The sequence below is a fragment of the Oncorhynchus tshawytscha genome, linkage group LG14 (genome assembly GCF_018296145.1).
Source record: "Oncorhynchus tshawytscha isolate Ot180627B linkage group LG14, Otsh_v2.0, whole genome shotgun sequence".
Lineage (NCBI taxonomy): Eukaryota > Metazoa > Chordata > Actinopteri > Salmoniformes > Salmonidae > Oncorhynchus > Oncorhynchus tshawytscha.
The window spans coordinates 252,069-276,456 of NC_056442.1; the positions used below are offsets into that span (position 1 = coordinate 252,069).

At 43.8% G+C, this 24,388-nt stretch overlaps 1 protein-coding gene across 1 annotated transcript in view; it reads left to right on the forward strand.

The window, feature by feature from the left end:
• Positions 1–262: 262 nt before the first annotated feature.
• The window catches only part of impg2b (interphotoreceptor matrix proteoglycan 2b), a 29,874-nt gene continuing 5,748 nt past the window's right edge, over positions 263–24,388 (forward strand). Inside the window, exons 1-17 of the mRNA XM_042296663.1 lie at positions 263–514; positions 591–842; positions 2,493–2,659; positions 2,806–2,834; positions 3,087–3,119; positions 4,550–4,593; positions 5,038–7,391; positions 7,595–7,756; positions 9,200–9,258; positions 9,387–9,407; positions 13,082–13,338; positions 13,646–13,707; positions 16,227–16,428; positions 16,680–18,343; positions 18,604–18,823; positions 19,953–20,163; positions 20,284–20,472. Coding sequence (XP_042152597.1) covers positions 442–514; positions 591–842; positions 2,493–2,659; positions 2,806–2,834; positions 3,087–3,119; positions 4,550–4,593; positions 5,038–7,391; positions 7,595–7,756; positions 9,200–9,258; positions 9,387–9,407; positions 13,082–13,338; positions 13,646–13,707; positions 16,227–16,428; positions 16,680–18,343; positions 18,604–18,823; positions 19,953–20,163; positions 20,284–20,472 — 5,999 coding nt within the window. The 5' untranslated portion in view covers positions 263–441. The remainder of the gene's footprint in view (positions 515–590; positions 843–2,492; positions 2,660–2,805; positions 2,835–3,086; positions 3,120–4,549; positions 4,594–5,037; positions 7,392–7,594; positions 7,757–9,199; positions 9,259–9,386; positions 9,408–13,081; positions 13,339–13,645; positions 13,708–16,226; positions 16,429–16,679; positions 18,344–18,603; positions 18,824–19,952; positions 20,164–20,283; positions 20,473–24,388) is intronic.

Here is a 24,388-nt window from a genome sequence, read left to right on the forward strand (position 1 = left end):
CAAGTAGGATAAGTTGTTTTTGCAGCTGTGAAAGTATGCAATTATGTAAAAAATACAATGACCATCACTATCCCTATTCCCAACATTGGCCTACACAGATTATTCACAAGTTAAACAACCATGCACGGTTAGACTAAAGTCTTGCAGAGGCACCACTAAAGCTTATCAAATAGGATTAGGAAGCAGAAAGAAATCTCTTGCCAAAGTCCCATCTGCTTACCTGAGTAAGGCTGGGGAGCTGTCTTCAGCACTGTAACCACATCCCGTTACACTGGGGGGATAGCCTAGCTCACGAGGAATAACCAGAGGAATAGCCCTATTTTTACACAATGTTATCAAGTGGATGGACAGTAAACAAAACCCTCTTGTTGATGAACTGAGAAGGATTGAGAAGATTTACTCTAGACTGGGGCTGCATCTTGGATCTTGGCTCTTTGAGAAATGCCGGGGCTAACGAGGAACTGTGTTTTTTGGGTTGTGTCTGCCATCCTTCTGACAGGATACTTTGACACGGGTAGGTACAGTAGAGGATTTAATGATGGCTGTTTGACTTCTGATCACATGTTTAACTGTCTCATGTACTTTTACAGATGCTTCGCATGGGGTTGCTATGGATAGAGGTTTGGTAGTGAAACACTTGAATTCTCAAGACCTCTCTGGGATTTCAAGACAACTGGAGTCAGATGAAGGTCTGGAGGCCTTGACCCACAAGACATACAAAGGAAAGGGTGCTATTTCTAGACGAAAGCGGAATATTCTTTTTCCCAGTGGAGTGAAGCTTTGTTCTCAAGAGACTGTAGACCAGGCGATAGAAAACCATCTGAAGTACTTTCACCAGCGAGGTAAGCTTTTTCACTACTGTATCTCATGGGCCCTGGGGATTCATTATGACCTGGAGTCTATTCATCTACAATCTTTGTTGTTCAGCCAGATTAATTGAATTCCTGTGGTGCATGCACTCTTATGCAAAAGGTTTTCAAAAGGGTTCTTCAGCTGTCCCCATAGAATAACCCTTTTGGTTCCAGGTAAAACCCTTTTGGGTTCCATGTAGAACCCAATGTGGAAAGGGTTTTACGTGGAAGCCAAAAGGGTTCTACCTGGAAACAAGCGGGGTCTACCTGCAACCAAGAAGGGTTCCTCAAAAGGTTCTCCTATGGGGACAGCCGAAGAACCCTTTTAGGTTCTAGATAGTGCCTTTTTTTTCTAAGAGTGTATGTGACAGAAGGCTAACAAAACCATTATATACCATCAAAATGAGTACAACTTTCTGTGATTATCTTATATTTAATTGGGAATGGACAGGTGGGGAAGATAAATAGATGTTTGTCATGTAAATGTGTGCTCTTTAATCACCTCCAACATGAACCATGCAGTAAGCAGTACTTTTCCAGCCTCTTTATTAAAGCCCTATGGTCATCCACGTGCATGGCTTCAGCCGCTGAAATACAGCCCGGTGTTACCATTCTCTATCAGTCGTTTGTTTGAAACAATGGTTCAGAACCTTGTTGGAACTCAAGGGAAATTACTGGAAGTTAATCAACGACAGTAACTAATCTATCATGATTCAAGGGCTATAGTTATGGTAGTCAGTCATGGAGGCTGAGAAACGCTCCACGTTTAAGTTCAAAGTCAAACCTCATTTTGGTATAGACTGATTGATACGGGTAAGGGCCAGATTTCAGGTAAGGCCAGGCAGAGAGCCTGGCACCAGACAGCCTTCTGTCAGTTCAATCCGAACACGTGGTGCTCCACCTGGGGAAGCTTAGAGGGAAAGCCCCAGTCCTCGGTCTGAACCCTGCCTCGCTACCGAAATAGTAGTCCTCTAGACATTGATCAGATGAGCCATGCTGCCAGGAAAATATGAGAGCCCTCAGGCCTGCTCCCGCTAGCTCCTCTACCAAGGGCTTTCTGGTTGTCCTCAGCCTCCAAACCTGAAATGTAGCCTACAGATGTGGCTGCAGATTGAGAGAAAAAGAAAGGGGGTTAACGTTTTTTGCCAGCTTTTTTTGTTCCAAAGCAGAGGTACTGGTACATTGTGAAAACCACATGTCTTGAGCTGAGAAGTAATTTCAATGTCAGCAGGGGTGGTGAAATGGTGATGCTGTCTGGAACCTGGGAGTATATGTGTGTATGGATCAAAAAATGACCTCACATTTCCCTGATTGCCTTCATTTTTCATAGCTGTCCATTGGAGAGATTTTTCCTGTCAGGATCGCTGGCTAAATGTCAGCTAAATGGCAATGTTTGTTTTGGTTACCATGTCCTTGTACTACACAGTGTTATTTAATCTAGATTGAATATTCATATACGTTAAGCGGGTCTTCTTCTACATCCATCTGTGTCACAGAGTGCGACCTCTGTGTCACATGTCTCTGTGTCAATCAGAGTTGGGGTCAATTCCATTTCAATTCTGTCCAATCAGGAAGTACACAAAAAAATTCTGGGTGTGAAAGTTAGTCTCTGACCCAGTCCTGTGTCTGTGTGCTGCCCAGTGTGTCAGGAGACGGTGTGGGAGGCGTTCAAGATCTTCTGGGACCGTCTACCTGAGAGAGATGAGTACCAGGCCTGGGTTAACTTATGTCAGGATGGAACTGTCAGCGTGATGGAGATTGGCAGCAACTTCAGCCGATCAGAGGAGCACGTCTCTCTTGTTAGGGCTGTGAGTGAGAATTTTGTACAATTTGATGTCTAAAACGTTACGGATATTGATGTGTATGAGTATGCGTGTGTGTGTCCAAGTGTGTGTAGTTTATTGGTATGTGATTGAGAAGCTTTATTTATCAATGGATTCTGTTTTTATTTCAGAGAGTGGTGATGACTGCTGCTCTGAATAGGTGAGTTCCAAACGTTCCAATGTCTCTGTGAGATACCAGCACTTGCATTCTGTCACAACGCAAAATAAGTACATGCCTGGGTTACGCTCAGCAGGTTGCAACGTTACAGAACGTTCAGGTCACTTAGAGCAGACGTACAGAATGTTGCATCCCGCTGAACGTCACACACGTTACTCAACCTCAACCCCTCATCAACCACATTGTATTTACACCACTTCCATGTTCTCCTCATCCCCGTCCCATCCACGTCAGCGAGCCCACAAGCTCAGGGTCCAAAGTGTGCAGGTAGGCCTGTTCCCAACACTAAAGCCTGCTGTCTTGGTGCCCACACAGCTCTATAGAAACACTGCTGTGTTGTATGCTATCCATAACAGTGATGTAGTCCCATGTAGCTCAGTTGGTAGAGCATGGCGCTTGCAACACCAGGGTTGTGGGTTCGATTCCCACAGGGACTAGTATGAAAAAAGTATGAACATGTATATAAGTCGCTCTGGATAAGAGTCTGCTAAATGATGAAAATGTAACATGTAAATGTGCCGTCACGGCAGCCTCCGTGCACCACACAACTTTGCAGCCTGCTCAACCTTCCCCCCCTCGCTTCAACCAGATTCATACAACTACTACATTGTTGTATGATCATAGCCACTGCTGTAGACAGCTTGCTGTGCCTGTAAGCTACACGCATGTAGACAGTAACAGGAAAGTATTATAGCAGGTCTACTTTTGTAATACCTGGTAGTTACATACAGGGCTACAGTGTAATACCTGGTAGTTACATACAGGGCTACAGTGTAATACCTGGTAGTTACATACAGGGCTACAGTGTAACAACATGTAATACCTGGTTTTGATTTACAAAATGTTAAAGATTTGCAAATGACATCACAATAGCTTGAAAGCCATTTGAACAGGTATACCAGTTTGAAGTACTATGTAATTATTGTAATGACGCTGTACATTCCTGTGTAACTGCCATTTTATTACACAGGTATGAGGGGTGCTTATTGTAAAGTGGGAGCTTTACAACCTAGAATCTTTTGTATCACATGTGGAAGTTACTGATTGATTGTCTCTCTTTCACACAGTCCAACATGTTGAAGTTACTGATTGATTGTCTCTCTTTCACACAGTCCAACATGTTGAAGTTACTGATTGATTGTCTCTCTTTCACACAGTCCAACATGTTGAAGTTACTGATTGATTGTCTCCCTTTCACACAGTCCAATATGTGGAAGTTACTGATTGATTGTCTCTCTTTCACACAGTCCAACATGTTGAAGTTACTGATTGATTGTCTCTCTTTCACACAGTCCAACATGTTGAAGTTACTGATTGATTGTCTCTCTTTCACACAGTCCAACATGATGAAGTTACTGATTGATTGTCTCTCTTTCACACAGTCCAACATGTTGAAATTACTGATTGATTGTCTCTCTTTCACACAGTCCAACATGTTGAAGTTACTGATTGATTGTCTCTCTTTCACACAGTCCAACATGTTGAAGTTACTGATTGATTGTCTCTCTTTCACACAGTCCAACATGATGAAGTTACTGATTGATTGTCTCTCTTTCACACAGTCCAACATGTTGAAATTACTGATTGATTGTCTCTCTTTCACACAGTCCAACATGTTGAAATTACTGATTAATTGTCTCTCTTTCACACAGTCCAACATGTTGAAGTTACTGATGGATTGTCTCTCTTTCACACAGTCCAACCGCGGCAACTCCACCAGAATTGGCCACCACCCAAAAAGGTTAACCTCTTAACCTCAATTCAGTGTCTGGGCAAAATTCCTCTGTCTTTTATGCCATCTGTTGATCAGTGACAGTATAGCTAGATTATTACCCCTGTCTGTAGTGTAGTACTGTCTTGAGGTTATTGTGGGTGCTGCATAGGACTACTGTAGCCTGATCAAGACACGCGTTGCTCCCAGAATAGGCCTTTAATCCTTCTTAATGACACACCACGTTGACAGTGGATAGAGGGACCGCTAGACTTTCCTAAGAGATTGTCTGAACCACTTGTCTGAACACACTACTTTTCAATTTTAGTGCCAGACATGTTCAGTAGCAATTCATTGATGTCATGTAGAATGTTTTCTTATATAATTGTATTCTGTGTCACGTATAATAAACCCTCTTTTTATTCATACTTATATATTCTTTGTTTCTGGGTCCCTTCTTGTTTTCTTCTGTAGACAATGAAGTCATTGTCGTACAGCCAGACACCTTCCCAACCTTGCGAGGAGATGTTGACGTCATTCCTGTCATTACTGCAGAGCCAGTTGAGGAGGTCACAGAGATGGTCCCGCCAGAAACGACTGACTCTGTGACTGAAGATGCTGACATTGACGTCACCTCAGAGACCGACGAGACAATACAGGAGATAGGAGAGGACGCCACTACCGAAGCTGCCTTTGACATCAACTCCGAAACAGCAGTTGAAGTCATTGCTGAGACTAGCGATGAGGCTGTCCAGGAGGTTAATATGGCTGCTGTTGAGGAAACATCCGATGCTACCTCAGATGACACTGTGGAGATCACACCTGAACCTATTGTCACTGTCATCCACGAGCCCATTAATGAGGTTATTGGGAAAATGTATGAGGAAGTAATCTCAGATACCACACACAATACAGTGGAGGAGGCAGAAGAGGCCGCTGCAGAGGTCCCAACAGAAGCTGCCATTGTGATCCCTATAGAGGTCCCATCAGAGGCTGCCATTGAGATCCCTGCAGAGGTCCCTTCAGAAGCTGCCATCGATATGCCTGTTGGGTCCACAGACAAGGATATCCCAGAACCTGAAATAACATTTATTCCAGAAACTTCTTTGGAGGACATTTCTGAAACCACTTCTGAAGCGCCTTCGGAGGCTGCCACAGAAATCACTTCAGATACCATGTACAAGGAGATCACAGAGGGTACTACAGAAATCACTTCAGATACCATAGACAAGGAGATCACCGAGGCTACTACAGAAATCACTTCAGACACCATAGACAAGGAGATCACAGAGGGTGACACAGAAATCACTTCAGATATCATAGACAAGGAGATCACAGAGGGTGACACAGAAATCACTTCAGACACCATAGATGAGAAGATTAAAGAGGCTGCCATAGAGGTCACTTCAGATACCACAGATGAGGAGATCACAAAGGCTGCGGTAGAAGAAAACATCACTTTGGAGACCACTTCAGACATTGCTACCAAGGCAACGTCAGAAGATACTACAGATGAGGATATTCCAGAGGATGCAGCAGAATTAACTCCAGACATTTCTCCAGAGGACACTTCTGAGACTACAGATGAGGAAGCTGCAGCAGAGTTGACTCCAAAAGTTTCTCCAGAGGACAATTCAGAGCCTGAAGCTGCCATGGAGATCCCTTCAGAGGGTTCAGATGGAGACGTTCATGAGCTCCCTGTGGAGGTCACCTCAGAGGCTACCGTAAATGTTGCCCCAGAAGACACTGAAGAGGAGACCCCTGAGATTTTAGAGGAAGTTATCTCAGACGCCACAACGCATTTGATTCTCGAGGCTACTGAGGAGATCACTCCAGAGGCTGTGCTAGAGGATACTTTGGCCACTACTACTAATGAAGTGGTAATAGAGATTGGTCCTGAGGAAGAAGTCACTCCAGAAACTTCCGTAAATGCCGTTCCAGAGGATGTAACAGGGATCACTGAAGAAGCAACAATAAAGGCTGAAGTCACTCCTGAGGCTGAAGTAGAGATGAAGGAAGTTACGGTGGAGGTCACCTCAGAAGCCACTTTGGAGGTCACTCCTGAGGTTGAAGTAGAGGTAACTCCAGAATATGTAGTGGAGGAACCTCCAGAGGCTGAGGAGATTACAGAAGAAACTGCAGTAGAGGACAATCCCGAGGTGGAGATAGAGGTAACTCCGGAGTCTACTGAAGAAGTTCCTGAGGAAGCAGAAGAGGTCCCTTTGGAGACTGCAGTGGAAGACACTCCAGAGGCTGTAGAAGAAATCCCCCCAGAGACTGTAGAGATAACGCTGGAAGCTGCTGAAGAAGACTCAAGAGAAACTGTAGAAGAAATAGTTTCAGTGACTCCAGAAGAGATAACACCAGAACCTTCAGACGAAGAAATTCCAGAAACTTCAGAGGAGGAAATTCCAGAACCATCAGAGGAGGAAACTCCAGAGGCTTCAGAAGGGGTCCCATCTGAGGCAGTAGACGAGATCATTCCAGAAGCTACAGAAGAGGCTTCCAAAAAGATAATTACAGAAACTACAGAAGAGGCTTCCGAAGAGATCATTTTAGAGCGTTCAGAAGCTGCAGCAGAGATAACCACAGAGGCTGCAGGTGAGTCCACACCAGAGGCGACACAGGAGGCTGCTGTGGAGATTACTCATGAGGTCACCACTGAAACTGGAATTTTGACGGACACAGAGGAGAACAATAATGGCGATCGTTATAGGGATGCAGAGGAGAACAATAATGGTGGTCGTTATAGGGTCACAGAAGAACCAGAAGAAACAAATGATGACTTCCTGGGGATCCAAGATATCATAACAGAGGTGGAAAACACAGTAAGCAATGATGAGGTTATTATTATTGCAATCAATGAAATACAATATCAATAATCAAATTGTTACTTCATAAAGGATAGAAGCCTTCTTAAACACACAATAAGAGAGGTGCATCAGCAATAGATTAAAGACACTGTCTACTGAAATGAATGAGAGTGAAGTGATATTGTAATGATGTGATCTGTTTTGTGTCCTGTGTTTAGCTGGGCAATGAGGTCGAGGACATCATGACGAGGCCGTCCACACCCATGAAGGAGCAGGTGGTAGAACTCAGCATCCAGCTGAAGGGAGAGAACTACAACGACGCCCTGAGAGACCCCTCTAGCTTCTACTACCAACGCGTGGCCAAACATTTCACCCATAAGGTACAGTAGAGTTGGTATACTGCTCTCCCCATGCAGGCTCTTGGTAAAAACAATTGTTTGGTACCGTCCTTTTTGACACACGCTTTTGTTTTTGTTTTCACATACAGGATGTACACTGAGTGTACAGAACATTAGGAACACCTTCCTAATATTGAGTTGCACCTCCGTTTGCCCTCAGAACAGCCTCAATTCGTCAGGGCATGGACTCTACAAGGTGTCAAAAGCGTTCCACAGGGATGCTGGCCCATGTTGACTCCAATACTTTCCTGTTGTGTCAAGTTGGCTTTATGTCCTTTGGGTGGTGGACCATTCCAGATACACACGGGAAACTGTTGCGTTGCAGTTTTTGAAACACTCAAACCGGTGTGCCTGGCACCTGCTATCATACCCAGTTCAAAGGCACTCAAATAATTTGTCTTGCCCATTCACCTTCTGAATGGTACACATACCCACTCCATGTCTCAATTGTCTCCAGGCTTAAAAATCCTTCTTTAACCCGTCTTCTCCCCTTCATCTACACTGTCTGAAGTGGATTTAACAGGTGACATCAATAAGGGATCCATCTGTCATGGAAAGCAGGTGTTCCTAATGTTTTGGACAGTGTATTTTACATGATTAACTCTTGCGTGTACAGAGTAGAAACAGAAAGTTCAGAAGAGGTTGAAAGATATCTATATATATTCTACTGTATCTATTTACTGTAAACAGCTTTTGAATGTTGTACTGGTTGTCCGGGCTTGCCAGCTATATACTGTATTCACTGAAGAACAGGAAGAAAGCTGCCTGGAAAAATCAGAGGTCCACCAGTCAGTGTGACAGCTCTGGAATCATGTCCTCTGCTGGGAACCCACAGGGACGGACGGTGTATTCCCATCGCTGGATGTTGCCACCTCACATTTTGTCCTTTTCTCCGGCAGAGCCAGAGTTTATGTCAGAGCAGAGGCCATTAGTTATAGACGTGTCCCAAATGGCCGCCTATTTCCCAATATAGTGCAGTGCTTTTGACCAGGGCCTGATCAGAGCCCCGTGGGGCTCGGGTCAAAATTAGTGCACTAAATAGGGAATAGGGTGCCATTTGAGAAGCAGACATACAGAGAGGATGAATAAGTAAACAACAGGACAGAGCCTTACTGCTGCTGGCCAAGATGGGAAAGAAGGGAGGTGGCACAGATCCTAGAGGACAGCTTTAGCACACAGACAGCCACTACACCGACTTGGACAGGGGACTGACTTGATTTTTGTCTATACTGCAGTAACTGATCATCCTATGTGGTCCTGGACTGAGAATGATATCGCTAACTGGTGGCGTAAGGGATTCACAGTACTGGTATAGACGCAGGCATGTCTGGCGAACAGAGTGGATCTTTTTCATTCTCCTGAGAAAAACTCCAACTTGACGTGGTAATTAACTAAGTGTGTTTTCTTTTCATCGTTCTCATCTAGATTGAAGATGCATTTGAAAGGTTACCAGGGTTCAAGAAGGTCTTTGTAGTTGAATTCAGGTAAGCATCATTAACAGCTATGAATCCATTGATCTACTACCTATAAAGCATCATATTTAATTGAACAGGCAATATGCTATTTCAATATCAACTTCTAATATTTCTTTGTCTTTTCCAAATGTGTCCAGGCCCCAGAAGGACCTTCAAAGGTAAGCATATTTTCTTTCTTCTGACCCAAATAACTGTCTCACAAGGTTTACATCCAGTTGGCTACAGATGTTCATGCGAATATTCTAAAATCTGCATAAAACCACATGCTTGATGCGGATAAAATGCTGTGCGTGATGATGTAGTGCACATGGAAATAACTTTTGCAGTTACATTCCCATGTACTGAATAATAAATCGAAGTTAAATGGGTTTCCCTCACAACTCTAATGATGTTTTTTTTCACCACAAATCTTGCATTATATAGTGAATGTGCCCCCTATGACTTTGGCACGTGCACTCTAGCCAACAGATAGCATATACAGCAGGCTACTTTAACGATGAGATTGTTATGGATAATCATTTTGATTTGTCAAACGGCAGCCAGCCAAGCATCGATCATCATGTCACCAGAATAAGACCCTCAATATTTATCAATGTATTCACATAGAGGCGTTTCCACCGCCATATCTCGCATAATTAACTCCCACCTTGTCTAGCGGATTTGTTTTGTCGACAGATTTACCGACAGATTTGCTGTTCCCATCAGGCCTGTCGTGACATTTTTTATCCAACATGTACTTTACTCGCATAAAAAGGATGGCTGGAAACCTGGTTACTGTTAATGGATTCACATGTCAGGATTTATGGCTCCTAAATCCATGACAACGACCACTGACACGCACATTACAGTTGATGACGTCCTGGAGAGTGCTGTAATAACAGGCTAGATACCTGTGTGAAAGTGCACTGGAGCGTGATAAATCCATCTCATTGCAATGCTATCACTCCCAGTTCAACCATTATGACTACACAGTTGAGCTAACCCAAATCCCACTGAGTCTATCTCACATGTATATCTACTAATGGGATATGCATGTGCATCTGTGTCTGGCTGAGCCAAAGAACCAAGCCTTTACCGTACCTACTGCATGGTTAGATGTTTTCTGCTTACTTGCCACAGTCTTCAGATCAGTTGTTCCACACTATGTTTACCAGCATTACAAGCATACTTCCAATGCCTGTCAATCATTATAGCTCAGTGCATCGGCACCATTGCAGGCACGAAAAGCACAAAAAACGAAGCTAAAACATATGATTCCTTTTGGCTACATGTCACATTGGACTTCTATGTGAGTTCTATGTGAGTTCTGCAATGCTCCAGTTTACAGTTAATGACCTTGCAATGGTCAATCAGCCCCGAAGTGGGGTAAGCCCCATCGCTCACCCCGCTGGCCCCCTGCCAGTCATGATGATGAGATTAAAGGCAGAGTTTTATGACAAGATCACTTTCCTCCTGATTGTCAACCAGTACGGAGGCTCCAGGCCAGATTCCCCCGCTGGTTTAGCCCCTCACTGGTTTCCCCTACAAACTGGCATCGTGGAAAACTAAACGTTGCGAGCACAGTGAGGCCTTTAACCCACCTTCGGCTCTTCACAGTTTGTTCTGCAGGTCATATAAAGCCCTGTTAGCATGCAACCTTTAAACGGAGCAGCCAGGGAATTAGAGCTGAAGGAGAATTGGGCTGTCTGGGGGGAGAAAGGGAAGATGGTCATAAACTGACCAGGTTCTCCCACACTAGGGGGAAATATTATGCCTCAGAACACAGTATCTAGATTAGGATATAGCTTCTCCAAGCTAGGACCACTTTAAAGTTCCAATGCAGCCGTTTTTATCTCAATATCAAATCATTTCTGGGTAACAATTAAGTATCTTACTGTCATTGTTTTCATTTAAAATAGTATAAAAGAAACAGAAATATCTTCTTAGCAATGAAACATTTCTCAAGCGAGAATTTCCCTCGGACTGTCTGGGAGTGGTCTGTGTTAGGAGGGGAAAACTGAAAACTAGCTGGTATTGGCAGAGAGGTTTGAAACTCTCTTTCTAATTGTTCTATTAAATAACTGACAGCATAGTGATGTAACCATGGAAAGGCATAAGCTCCATACCACCAAAACAGGCAGAAATTTCAGGCAGTCTTTTTAAACAGTTCTTATACTTAAAGGGCATAATTATCATAATTTTCACAATTTCACAGTAAAATTCCAACCTCATTGTGTGGAAATATCTATAAAACACAGGAGAATCACGTTTTTGACTGCACTGTGCCTAAACTAGGACCTCTTTAAGTTAGGACCTCTGTAATAATTAAGCTAGGACCTCTTTAAGCTAGGACCTCTTTAAGCTAGGACCTCTTTAAGCTAGGACCGGTTTAACCAACCCTTGTGGGTAAACTCACACAATCACTAATTATGTTTTCACAGCACTTTCCCTAATTTTTATGACTTGTTTTAAGTATTTTTTCAGCTCTTATAATGTTTTATTATGTCCAACATGACATGATGTCTTATTATGTGGCATCTATTCAACAGACTGGGAATCACTTGTGATCCCTATGAGAGCATTATGACTGCATTATAATTCATTATACCTGTGGGCTCTAAGTAAAGTGTAACAATCATTTCTACTTGAGACATTTGAGCCATGCAACCTTATCCAAGATGAGGGCACCCCTCTCTGTTCCTCAATGTGTTTCTCTGTTCCTTATTGTGTCTCTCTGTTCCTTATTGTGTCTCTCTGTTCTTCAATGCGTCTCTCTGTTCCTCAATGTGTCTTTCTCTGTTCCTCAATGTGTCTCTCTATGTTCCTCAATGTGTCTCTCTGTTCCTCAATGTGTCTCTCTGTTCCTCAATGTGTCTCTCTGTTCCTCAATGTGTCTCTCTGTTCCTCAATGTGTCTCACTGTTCCTCAATGTGTCTCTCTATTCCTCAGTGTCTCTCTGTTCCTCAATGTGTCTCTCTATGTTCCTCAATGTGTCTCTCTGTTCCTCAATGTGTCTCTCTGTTCCTCAATGTGTTTCTTTGTTCCTCAATGTGTCTCCTGTTCCTCAATGTGTCTCTCTGTTCCTTATTGTGTCTCTCTGTTCCTCAATGTCTCTCTCTGTTCCTCAGTATGTCTCTCTGTTCCTCAATGTGTCTCTCTCTCTGTTCCTCAATATGTTTCTCTGATCCTCAATGTGTCTCTCTCTCTCTGTTCCTCAATGTGTCTCTCTGTTCCTCAATGTGTCTCTCTGTTCCTCAATTTGTCTCTCTGTTCCTCAATGTGTCTCTCTCTCTCTGTTCCTCAATGTGTCTCTCTGTTCCTCAATGTGTCTCTCTGTTCCTCAATGTGTCTCTCTGTTCCTCAATGTGTCTCTCTGTTCCTTATTGTGTCTCTCTGTTCTTCAATGTGTCTCTGTTCCTCAATGTGTCTCTCTCTGTTCCTCAATGTGTCTCTCTCTCTCTCTCTGTTCCTCAATGTGTCTCTCTCTGTTACTCAATGTGTTTCTCTCTGTTCCTCAATGTGTCTTTCTCTCTCTCTCTCTCTGTTCCTCAATGTGTCTCTCTGTTCCTCAATGTGTCTCTCTGTTCCTCAATGTGTCTCTCTGTTCCTCAATGTGTCTCTCTGTTCCTCAATGTTTCTCTCTGTTCCTCAATGTGTCTCTCTGTTCCTCAATGTGTCTCTCTGTTCCTCAATGTGTCTCTCTGTTCCTCAATGTCTCTCTCTGTTCCTCAATGTGTCTCTCTGTTCCTCAATGTCGCTCTCTGTTCCTCAATGTGTCTCTCTGTTCCTCAATGTCGCTCTCTGTTCCTCAATATGTCTCTCTCTCTCTATCAAATGAATATTGCTCCTCTAGGGGTATCTTGTCTGTGGTAGTCCACTACGCAGTGACTCTGGAAGTGGACGGGGCAGGCATCAGTAACGAGACCATGGACTACATCAACCTCCAGTCCAACGTGGTGGAGAAGTCTTACCGTGACGCTGTTGAACGCCCCACTGTGGTCTACACCATAACAGACTTCCGAAACTACATCACTGAAGCCCTGCACAAGGAGAACTTCATGAGCAACACAACTCTGGATGTAGACCCCGAATCAATGCAGCAAGAACAAGGTAGGTCTACAGACCGGCTAAACTGTACAACAGGTGGTCATGAACTCTGGTCCTAGAGAGGTACATTATGAGAAGGCTTTTATTCCAGCCCAGAACTTACACACCTAACCAGACTAATAATAGTATTGAGGATTAGTTGATCTAGTACAATTAAGTGTGTTAGTGCTGAAACAAAAGCCTGCTCAGAGAGCAGTCCTCCAGGAACAGGGTTGGCGACCACTGCTAAATAAGGGTTTAGTCCTGGGATTTGTGTGAAAAGGTAAAAGGGTTCTCCAGTTGATTTGTGTACGACTGTTTTATTTTCCAGTTGATAACTTGTTTCTGGGAGGGAGACCCACCACCAAACCAGAAGAGTCCAATGACATGATGGTGAGTGAGTGTCAGTTCACTGCTCCACATTGTCCTGAGGAACATTGGTGTATAGGCTACACTAAAATGAATGCAATGAATGTCATTTGTTGCTAAAGTTGCTTTGGAAAATGGAATTCATACCCAGCTGTCTCAGTTCAGTAAAAGTCTGTAAAAATAGTCAAGTCCATTTTCCACCAAACTATTCTCAAGACGCAAGTCAGCATGCCATATTAAGCAAACAGTTGTGTTCAATCACTAAGAAATATAGAAAGAAATCTGGTTCGAGTGGAAATATGACATGAATTTATTACGCCGAATGATTCGCTTTTCTCATAGACGGCACTGTAATTACAAAGACACATTTGACTGGGAACAAACTTAATAATCTCAGAATTTACTCCCTCAATTTTTTCCTATTTTTTCTCATCCTTTATTAAACTGATTTACAATCTTGTTTAGGCTGAATGGCGTTGTCCAATTTGTCTTGACTACCATGTGTTCTCTCTCATTCTCTCAGGTAATGGCAAGCTTCCTAGGGTCTAACACAGGCATAAGGCAGTTACTGGTAGTTAAAGATAAGCACATCTGAAGTCCATTCGTTATTAAATGGGTCCACTTTGACCAAACAGAACTTTATTGTTGTCCTTAGGGCATAACACAACTTTTTGTTTATCCTGTGGTGAAAGACAATGACGCTCTGCTCATTTGTGTGAACACAACCTGGTTTGACGGTCTCTCTGAGTCACATGGCTGTTTGCAGGAAGCCCATTTTCATTGTGGAAGATGAAGTGTGTGTGTGTGTGTGTGTGTGTTTCTCTGTCCCTTGAGCAGGACATACTAATACAGAACATATGGTGAGGTTAAAAGGCCTGTGTTGTTGCATTCATTCATATAGGGCATCTGTTGCTAGCGATGTATATGTGAATTTCACTCAGATTTAGTTTATCGTGAGGTATTTTGTGTTTCTGAATATTTACTTTGTGAAGCACACATATCAAGAGAAACACTCTGTATCTACAACTCAACCTTGCAACTCAACATCTGTGATCTGTTACAACTCAACCTTGTGAGAGAGAAACACTCTGCTGTGAGAGAGAAACACACAACTCAACCTTGTGAGAGAGAAACACTCTGCAACTCAACCTTGTGAGAGAGAAACACTCTGCTACAACTCAACCTTGTGAGAGAGAAACACTCTGCTACAACTCAACCTTGTGAGAGAGAAACATCTGCTACAACTCAACCTTGTGAGAGAGAAACACTCTGCTACAACTCAACCTTGTGAGAGAGAAACACTCTGCTACAACTCAACCTTGTGTGAGAGAGAAACACTCTGCTACAACTCAACCTTGTGAGAGAGAAACACTCTGCTACAACTCAACCTTGTGAGAGAGAAACACTCTGCTACAACTCAACCTTGTGAGAGAAACACTCTGCTACAACTCAACCTTGTGAGAGAGAAACACTCTGCTACAACTCAACCTTGTGAGAGAGAAACACTCTGCTACAACTCAACCTTGTGAGAGAGAAACACTCTGCTACAACTCAACCTTGTGAGAGAGAAACACTCTGCTACAACTCAACCTTGTGAGAGAGAAACACTCTGCTACAACTCAACCTTGTGAGAGAGAGAAACACTCTCTGCTACAACTCAACCTTGTGAGAGAGAAACACTCTGCTACAACTCAACCTTGTGAGAGAGAAACACTCTGCTACAACTCAACCTTGTGAGAGAGAAACACTCTGCTACAACTCAACCTTGTGAGAGAGAAACACTCTGCTACAACTCAACCTTGTGAGAGAGAAACACTCTGCTACAACTCAACCTTGTGAGAGAGAAACACTCTGCACAACTCAACCTTGTGAGTGCTAGAGAGAAAACACTCTGCTCAACAACTCAACTCAACCTTGTGAGAGAGAAAACTCTGCTACAACTCAACCTTGTGAGAAGAAACACTCTGCAGCTGCAGCTAGGGAGGCACAGAGGGCCAGCTTTTGTGTCCAAATGTATCTTCTGCGTGCCAGTGCAATTTCTTTCCACTGAAGTTAGTCCGAAGGATGAATTTCCACTGTAATTCATTGAAGATGTTGAGGATCATTTTTTTTCTCCACTTTGACTTCTATAAGGACTGTTGAATGTATACGTGATCATATCTGTCAACCTATGCATGTGCTTTTTGATCTGTGCATGGGAAAATGTAGGCATTTATGTATGCATGGGTGGTGTAAGTCTATGTAGTTCTATGTACTGTAGTTGCGTGTGTCCATCCTTGGGGCATGACCAGCCCAGGTGTATCATCCGGGCAATTCCCGTATAGATTTAGGATTATCTTTCCTCTAGCCAGCCTAATCTAGGTATATTGTTGGCATTTTCTATGTCTGCCAGCCTCCCGTTTGGGCTAAAGGTAGACAACAATACACACGGACGTTCATTTAAGTGTGAGTTACTAGACGTACATTTCTCTAACGTTAGTAGAATGTAAGAATAATGTCAGTGCACTTTTATCAACCTTTGTCTTTTCTTCCTGGTGTGTCAGGACAATGTTCTGGCTGCTGAGAAACCACCAGATGCTCCTGGCCAAGACTTGGATGTCAGCGACATCTTCCTGAAGAAGGATGATTTCCTGTTTCCTGTGGACCCTTTGAAAGGCTCCGGGAGCGTTGTGGCCAGTGAAAATGATGTGTTCGTTCTGGATGAAACCACCTTGCCACCCAGCACCACTGCTGTCCCTGCAGAGAGTGAGCCGTCCTGTTTCTACTTCCTAAATCACAAGACCACATTCACATCACCTTGTATACTGTCAACCACACAGTAACACACAACACAAAAAAAACACATTCAAATCTCATTTAATAGAGTTTTGAAACCATTTATCCATTGTTAATATCATGGATTGTCCTCTATTCTGTTTTCACTCTGTTTCCCTTCTCTTCAGTGAAGGGAGATTCCATGTTCCAGTAACAAAGCATGTGTTTTCCTGTTTTTCTAGATAATGGAAATATTGAAGAAGAGGGATTTATTCTCAGTAACACTCAGCAAGACTCTGATACTCCCGATGGGGATGGTGTGGTCGGTGCTGGAGGCTCCTCTACCTCCTCCCCTTCACAACCACAGACCACAGAGGCCCCGGTCCCGGCACCTCCCAGAGTAAACCCAGATTTGGATGTTGGCTCTGGCTCCGGCTTCTCTGGGGATGACCAAGGGGCTGACGTCGTCCCATGGTTTCCCGTGACAACTGAGGAGACAGACTACATAGAGGAGGAGGAGGATTCTGTGGTCTGTGAGGTGCATTTACCAGATCCAGAAGTGGAACCGAAGGAGGAAGAGAAGAAGGAGGAGGAGAAGGGGGAAGAGATCACCGAATCTGTCCAGACTGAATCTCCAGAGGATATGGGTCCTTTTGAGTCCCATCCAGAATCTGCCCCAGTTGAAGAAGAGCCACAATGGCATTTCTTGGACAGACTGCCTGTGACCCAAGACATTAGTACCCGACCTGACTACACGACCACAGCTGAAGCCCCTGTGTTCTGGACCGCAGAGACCCTGACCGTGGAGCTCTCCATACAGACGCTGGAGGCCTCTGGGATTTATGACAATTATTACCCAAGCGAACCATTCACCATCATAGCACCAGTCACTGATTATCCCTATCCTCAGTTTTACACCACTGAGGCCTTGGTGTTGGAAGGGCCAGCAGCTGAGACCCATGGTTCTGTTGAGGAGCTGTCGGAGCCAACTAGTCCAATAGAGGTTGAACTCCCCACAGTCACAGAGTCACCTACCTTCATAGACATGGAGCTGTTCACAGTCAAGGAGTCCATCTTCGATATGATCACCTTCGAACCACCAGAGATCGAAGCCTTCACCGACAGACCTTTACTCTTGGTGCCCGATCCTGAGGATGAAGATGGAGAGGTGGAGATCTTGGAGGAACAGGGGGCGGAGGTTGCAGGGCCCTTGGCCACAGTACTCCCAGCCCTTGACATCTCAGAGGAGGACCTAGCTGAAGATCAAATCTTTGTTGTGGCTGCAGGTACAGCAGCCCCGGAAGTCATAGAGTCTCATAGCATCTTATCCCCCGAGAAGGAATCTCCCTTCTCTCGTATATCTGACTCTGTACCAGAAGAGGAGGAAGCCACACACCATCCAGCCACCACAGAAATAGCACCACATGGTGACATTGAAATCTCTGAGACACCTGAAATTGCCCCAACAATCCTACCTCCATTCTTCCAGCCCACATTCAGACCCACAGAAAACCTGCTTGAGGCAGCAGAAGAGTCAGATGTTAGCATTGAAGAAGGAGATGTTAGCATGGCGCTAGCACCCCCTTCCCCAGCTCACGACACATACGAACTAGAAGTCGGCACTTCAATCCAAGCGGTTGGAGACCCTGCACCAGAATCCCCCATGTCGGAAATTGACCTCACCTTCAACGTGTATGACGGAACGAGTCGCATGGACGGGGACAGCAGCGGGTACTCCAGCATCGCCCATGGATCAGACATGGGCAGCATCGCCATGGCGAAGAGCCCTGGCAAGGATCTGATGGTGTTCTTCAGCCTGAGGGTGACCAACATGATGTTCTCTGAGGATCTCTTCAACAAGAGTTCCACAGAGTACAAAGCCCTGGAGCAGAGGTTCCTCGAACTGGTAAAGGATATATGGGATTATCTGCAATAACATTGGGGTATGGGAGCCATAAATGAATGTTCAGTATCCATAGAGACGGCCTACTCAAGTCCATTTTACAGTTTTCATTGCTGTGAATGTTGTAATATGTTGCATATAATGGATTCTGTAGTAGAACTTTCTAATGAACTTTCTAATGAAGTCATACAGTACCTGTGGGATACAGTATATCTTGGTGTTTTGGGAAGCACAAAGTAACAATGTCTCTTTCTTGTCTGTAGCTCGTCCCTTACCTGCAGTCCAACCTCAGCAACTTCCAGAACCTGGAGATCCTGAATTTCCGTAACGGCAGCATCGTGGTGAACAGCAGGATGAAGTTCGGGAAGCCCGTCTCTCGGGGGGTCACCAACACTGTCTACCTTATCCTAGAGGACTTCGCTAACTCAGCCTTCCAAACCATGAACCTCTCCATAGACAAATACTCACTGGATGTGGAATCAGGTAAACCTCAGCTACAAGCAAGTGATACTTGAGTCTTGAGTGATGTTATTCTGCAGTGAGAGTAGGAAATGCATGAAATCATGTCAACAAGGACTCATTGTTGTGAAGCATTTCCTGACAGTAATGTCCGTTTGGTGGATGATCTTCTGTAGCTGAGGTTTCATTATTGGATCTTGAAAGATGTGAAAGTCGACAACAGAAGCAATGGCATGCTGACCTAACACAAACTTCTCACATTAACACATCAGCAGGAGATTGCTGTATTGAGTCATTGAAGTGAGATGACTCTCTAGTTATGAATCAAGTTGTTTTCTCAACACTTTGTAACTCAAAGAGCCCACGAAAATAACATAATGATCTCAATGTGTCAATGGCTTTGATACTGTGGTCCCGGGGATGGTGATCTCATGTGGTTGACACTTCTGTTTGGGCTAGGGTTGCAAAATTCCGGGAACTTTCAATAAATTCCCTGGATTTACCAAAATCCCGGTTGGGGGATTCCAGGAATCAGGAGGGATTAAGCAGGAAATCCTAAATCCTCCAACCAGGTCTTCTGGAAAACCTGGGAATTTTGCAACCCTCGTCTGGGCAGATGTACAATGTGACCAGCAACAGTACTGTACAGTATGTGTCATAATGAGGATGAGTCACCATGGTGTTATTCTATTAGGCCGGCTGGGTCGTTACAGTATAATCTGTGTTGTAATCTGTCTGAGCCAATCATAATCATCTACTGTAACACTGATGCTTAATCATGTCACATCATGTAAGGTCTCCGCAGGGCATCGGATTAGAAAAAGACAAAGGTATTTGTTAAGGGTTAAGGTTAGAGTTAGAGAGTTAAGGTTGGAGCCAGAGTTAGGGTTAGAATACTTTGCTCTTTTCTAGAATGTTCCGACAGTGACAACTAAAGTGCTCTTGGCACGTCATCATCAGCCAATTTACGACTAAAGTCTGAAACATTCTAACATATATTTTCTGTGGTGTATTTGTGTTATTTTAGAATTAGTGGGCTTTAACCACCATCACCAGCACAGTCAAACCATCATCCCTGAGTCACCAGGTTCTCAGATGGTAGAACTGAGGTCACACAAAACACGTTTGTTTATGTTTTCTTTGTCGTTGCCAGGCAACCAGGCAAACCCCTGCAAGTTCCAAGCGTGTAATGAGTATTCGATGTGCACGGTGAACCGCTGGTCCGGGGAGGCGGAGTGTGTGTGTGACGCGGGTTACTTCAGCGTGGACGGACTGCCGTGCCAGAGTATCTGTGACCTGCAGGAGGATTTCTGTCTCAACGATGGGAAGTGTGATGTCATCCCCGGCAAGGGAGCCATCTGCAGGTGGGTGGGAGTTTAGTTAAGGACACTGACATGTTGAATTCACTATAGGGTTATGTGTGTGTATGTGTATGTGTGTGTTTGAGATGCATATGGTTCTAATGCTGTTCTGTGTGGTTCTAGATGTCGTGTAGGAGAGAATTGGTGGTACCGCGGGGAACACTGTGAGGAGTATGTGTCAGAACCTCTTGTGGTGGGCATCGCCATAGCGTCGGTGGCTGGCTTCCTATTGGTGGCCTCTGGGGCAATCTTCTTCCTGGCCAGGACTCTGAGGGACGGTTATGACAAGGAGGATTCAGAGGATCCTCTACGGTAAGCAGCAGACTCATAAACCCAGAGGGAGAAGGAGTAAATCTGATTATTTACCTGACCTCTTGTATTTACAGATGGATTACGATGTGTAATGGTTATTTAAGATATAACTGCAGTGTTGCTTGTAGAGTAATGTTATCTGATAATATTTTGGCTTCTCTTGCCTAATAACTGCAGTAGCATTCAAAAGTTTGGACACACCTACTTATTAAAGAGTTTTTCTTTATTTTTACTATTTTCTACATTGAAAAATAGTAGTGAAGACACGAACACTATGAAATAACACATATGGAATCATGTAGTAATCAAAAGTGTTAAACAAATCAAAATATGTTTTATATTTGAGATTCTTCAAATAGTCACCCTTTGCCTTGATGACAGCTTTGCACACTCTTGGCATTGTCTCAACCAGCTTCACCTGGAATGCTTTTCCAACAGCCTTGAAGGAGTTCACCACATATGCTGAGCACTTGTTGGCTGCTTTTCCTTCACTCTGCGGTCCAACTCATCCCAAACCATCTCAATTGGGTTGAGGTCGGGTGATTGTGGAGGCCAGGTCATCTGATGTCATCTGATGCTGCACTCCATCACTCTCCTTCTTGGTCAGTCCCACTAAGTGCAAACCAGATGGGATGGCGTATCACTGCAGAATGCTGTGGTAGCCATGCTGGTTAAGTGTGCCTTGAATTCTAAATAAATCACTGACAGTGTCACCAGCAAAGCACCATCACACCTCCTCCTCTATGCTTCATGGTGTGAAAAGCTATCATCAATTCAAAGGGTGGCTACTTTGAAGAACCTCAAATATAAAATATATTTGGACATATTTAAAACTGTTTTGGTTACTACATGATTCCATGTGTGTTATTTCATAGTTTTGATGTCTTCACTATTATTCTACAATGTAGAAAATAGTACAAATAAAGAAAAACCCTAGAATGAGTAGGTTTGTCCAAAATGTTCACTGGTACTGTATGTAGAAGTACTTAATTGGGTTAAGAAATACTATACTGGTGTGTAGACAGACAATAAATGTAGATGGTTGTCTTAAAATGTTTTGGTTAAGTGAAGCTTTGTGCATTGTTAACTGGGTGCTTGACCGAGAATCTGTCCGAGAGAAAGAACTATGAGAGCGTGATTAGCGTCTCAGACTTCCTTGGCAGCCATGTTGTTTTTGATTAACCAATCAGGACATGTTTATTGAGAAGAATCAAAACAGTGCTGATTGTATTTAGAAGCCCAGAGTTGCAGGATCAACAGTATATGTGTGTGTGTTTGTGTGTGCATGCATGTGTGCATGCATCCATGTGTAGGTGTGTGTGAATGTGTGTGTGATTGTTTTATGAATCAGTATGTGCCTCGGCAGCTGTCCTGAGTTTAGCCTGCCTGCTTCTAGTGACACAAGGCCTGGTCTCGACAGATAGACCTTGGGCCAATGCCCATGTTAGCACCATGGCCCCTTCTAACAGCCCCGCCCTGCAGTCTCCCACTGTTACCAATAAACTGTCCACAGACTGCTAGATTGGACTCCTGACCAGTTCAGTGTGTTTCTCATATGAGTGTTTAGCTCATGGAACATGGCTTACTGTATAATGTAAAGACTGTATCTGATGGAGAGAGAAATAAAGAGAGAGGGAGAGAAAAATATAGAGAGAGGGAGAGAAATAAAGAGAGACAAATAAAGACAGAGGGAGAGATAAAACGAGAGAGGATTGAGAGAGAGAGAGAGAAAGGGAGAGAGAGAGAAATAAAGACAGAGGGAGAGATAAAACGAGAGAGGGTTGAGAGAGAGAGAGAAAGGGAGAGAGAGAGAAATAAAGAGAGTGAGAGAAATAGAGAGAGAGAAATAAAGACAGAGAGGGTTGAAAGACAGAGAGAGAGAGAGAGAGAGAGAGAGAGAGAGAGAGAGAGAGAGAGAGAGAGAGAGAGAGAGAGAGAGAGAGAGAGAGAGAGAGAGAGAGAGAGAGAGAGAGAGAGGCCAGTACAACAGAATAACATCATGTGTGTTGCATGCCATCAGGTTGACATCCTGTTTAGATTGGACAGGACACAATGTCACTTCCCACCCACTGGCATAGGTCATCACGTATCATGCCAACCCCATTCGGCTGTGGGTGTGTTTGTGTTTGTATGTGTGACTCACTTGGCCGCTCCGCAAGTACAGGCTGAAATGTTATTGTTCATCATTATTACCGGTAAGTAGACAGAACACATCATTCTCAGTGGTGTGACATCAGCCACCTTTCTATTGCATCAGAGAACATGTATTTTATTTCACCTTTATTTAACCAGGTAGGCTAGTTGAGAACACCTTTATTTAACCAGGTAGGCTAGTTGAGAACACCTTTATTTAACCAGGTAGGCTAGTTGAGAACACCTTTATTTAACCAGGTAGGCTAGTTGAGAACACCTTTATTTAACCAGGTAGGCTAGTTGAGAACACCTTTATTTAATCAGGTAGGCCAGTTGAGAACACCTTTATTTAACCAGGTAGGCCAGTTGAGAACACCTTTATTTAACCAGGTAGGCTAGTTGAGAACACCTTTATTTAACCAGGTAGGCCAGTTGAGAACACCTTTATTTAACCAGGTAAGCCAGTTGAGAACAAGTTCTCCTTTACCACTGTGACCTGGCCAAGATAAAGCAAAGCAGTGTGACAAAAACAACATCACAGAGTTACACATGGGATAAACAAACGTACAGTCAATAACACAATAGAAAATCTGTATACAGTGTGTGCAAATGAAGTAAGGAGGTAAGGCAATAAATATGCCATAGTGGCAAAGTAATTACAGTTTAGAAATTAACACTGGAATGATAAATGTGCAGATGAGGATGTGCAAGTTGAAATGCTAGTGTGCAAAGGAGCAGAAAAAAACAAAATCAAATATGGGGATGAGGTAGGTAGTTGGTTGGATGGGCTATTTATAGATGGGCTGTGTACAGCTGCAGCGATCGGTAAGCTGCTCTGACAGCCGATACTTGAAGTTAGTAAGGGAGATATAAGTCTCCAACTTCAGTGATTTTTGCAATTCGTTCCAGTCATTGGCAGCAGAGAACTGGAAGGAAAGGCGGCCAAAGGAGATGTTGGCTTTGGGGATGACCAGTGAAATATACCTGCTGGAGCACGTGCTATGGGTGGGTGCTGCTATGGTGACCAGTGAGCTGAGATAAGGCGAAGCTTTACCTAGAAAATAGTTATAGATGACCTGGAGCCAGTGGGTTTGGCGACAAATATGTAGCGAGGACCAGCCAAAGAGAGCATACAGGTCACAATGGTGGGTAGATATGGGGCTTTGGTGACAAAACGGATGGCACTGTGATAGACTGCATCCAATTTGCTGAGTAGAGTGTTGGAGGCTATTTTGTAAATTACATCGTCAAGGATCGGCCGGATAGTCAGTTTTACGAGGGTATGTTTGGCAGCATGAGTGAAGGAGGCTTTGTTGCGAAATAGGGAGCCGATTCAAGATTGAATTTTGGATTGGAAATGCTTAATATGAGTCTGGAAGGAGAGTTTACAGTCTTGCCAGACACCTAGGTATTTATAGTTGTCCACATATTCTAAGTCAGAACCATCCAGAGTAGTGATACTAGGTGGGCGGGCGGGTGTGGGCAGCGATCGGTTGAAGAGCATGCATTTAGTTTTACTATAGTTTAAGAGCAGTTGGAGGCCACGGAAGGAGAGTTATATGGCATTGAAGCTCATTTCATTTCAAAAGAAGGGCCAGATGCATACAGAATGGTGTCGTCTGCGTAGAGGTGGATCAAATAATCACCCGCAGCAAGAGCGACATCATTGATATGTACAGAGAAAAGAGTCAGCCCAGAGGTCCAGACAACAGGCCCTCAGATTTGATACACTGAACTCTATCAGAGAAGTAGTAACCAGGCGAGGCAATCATTAGAGAAAACA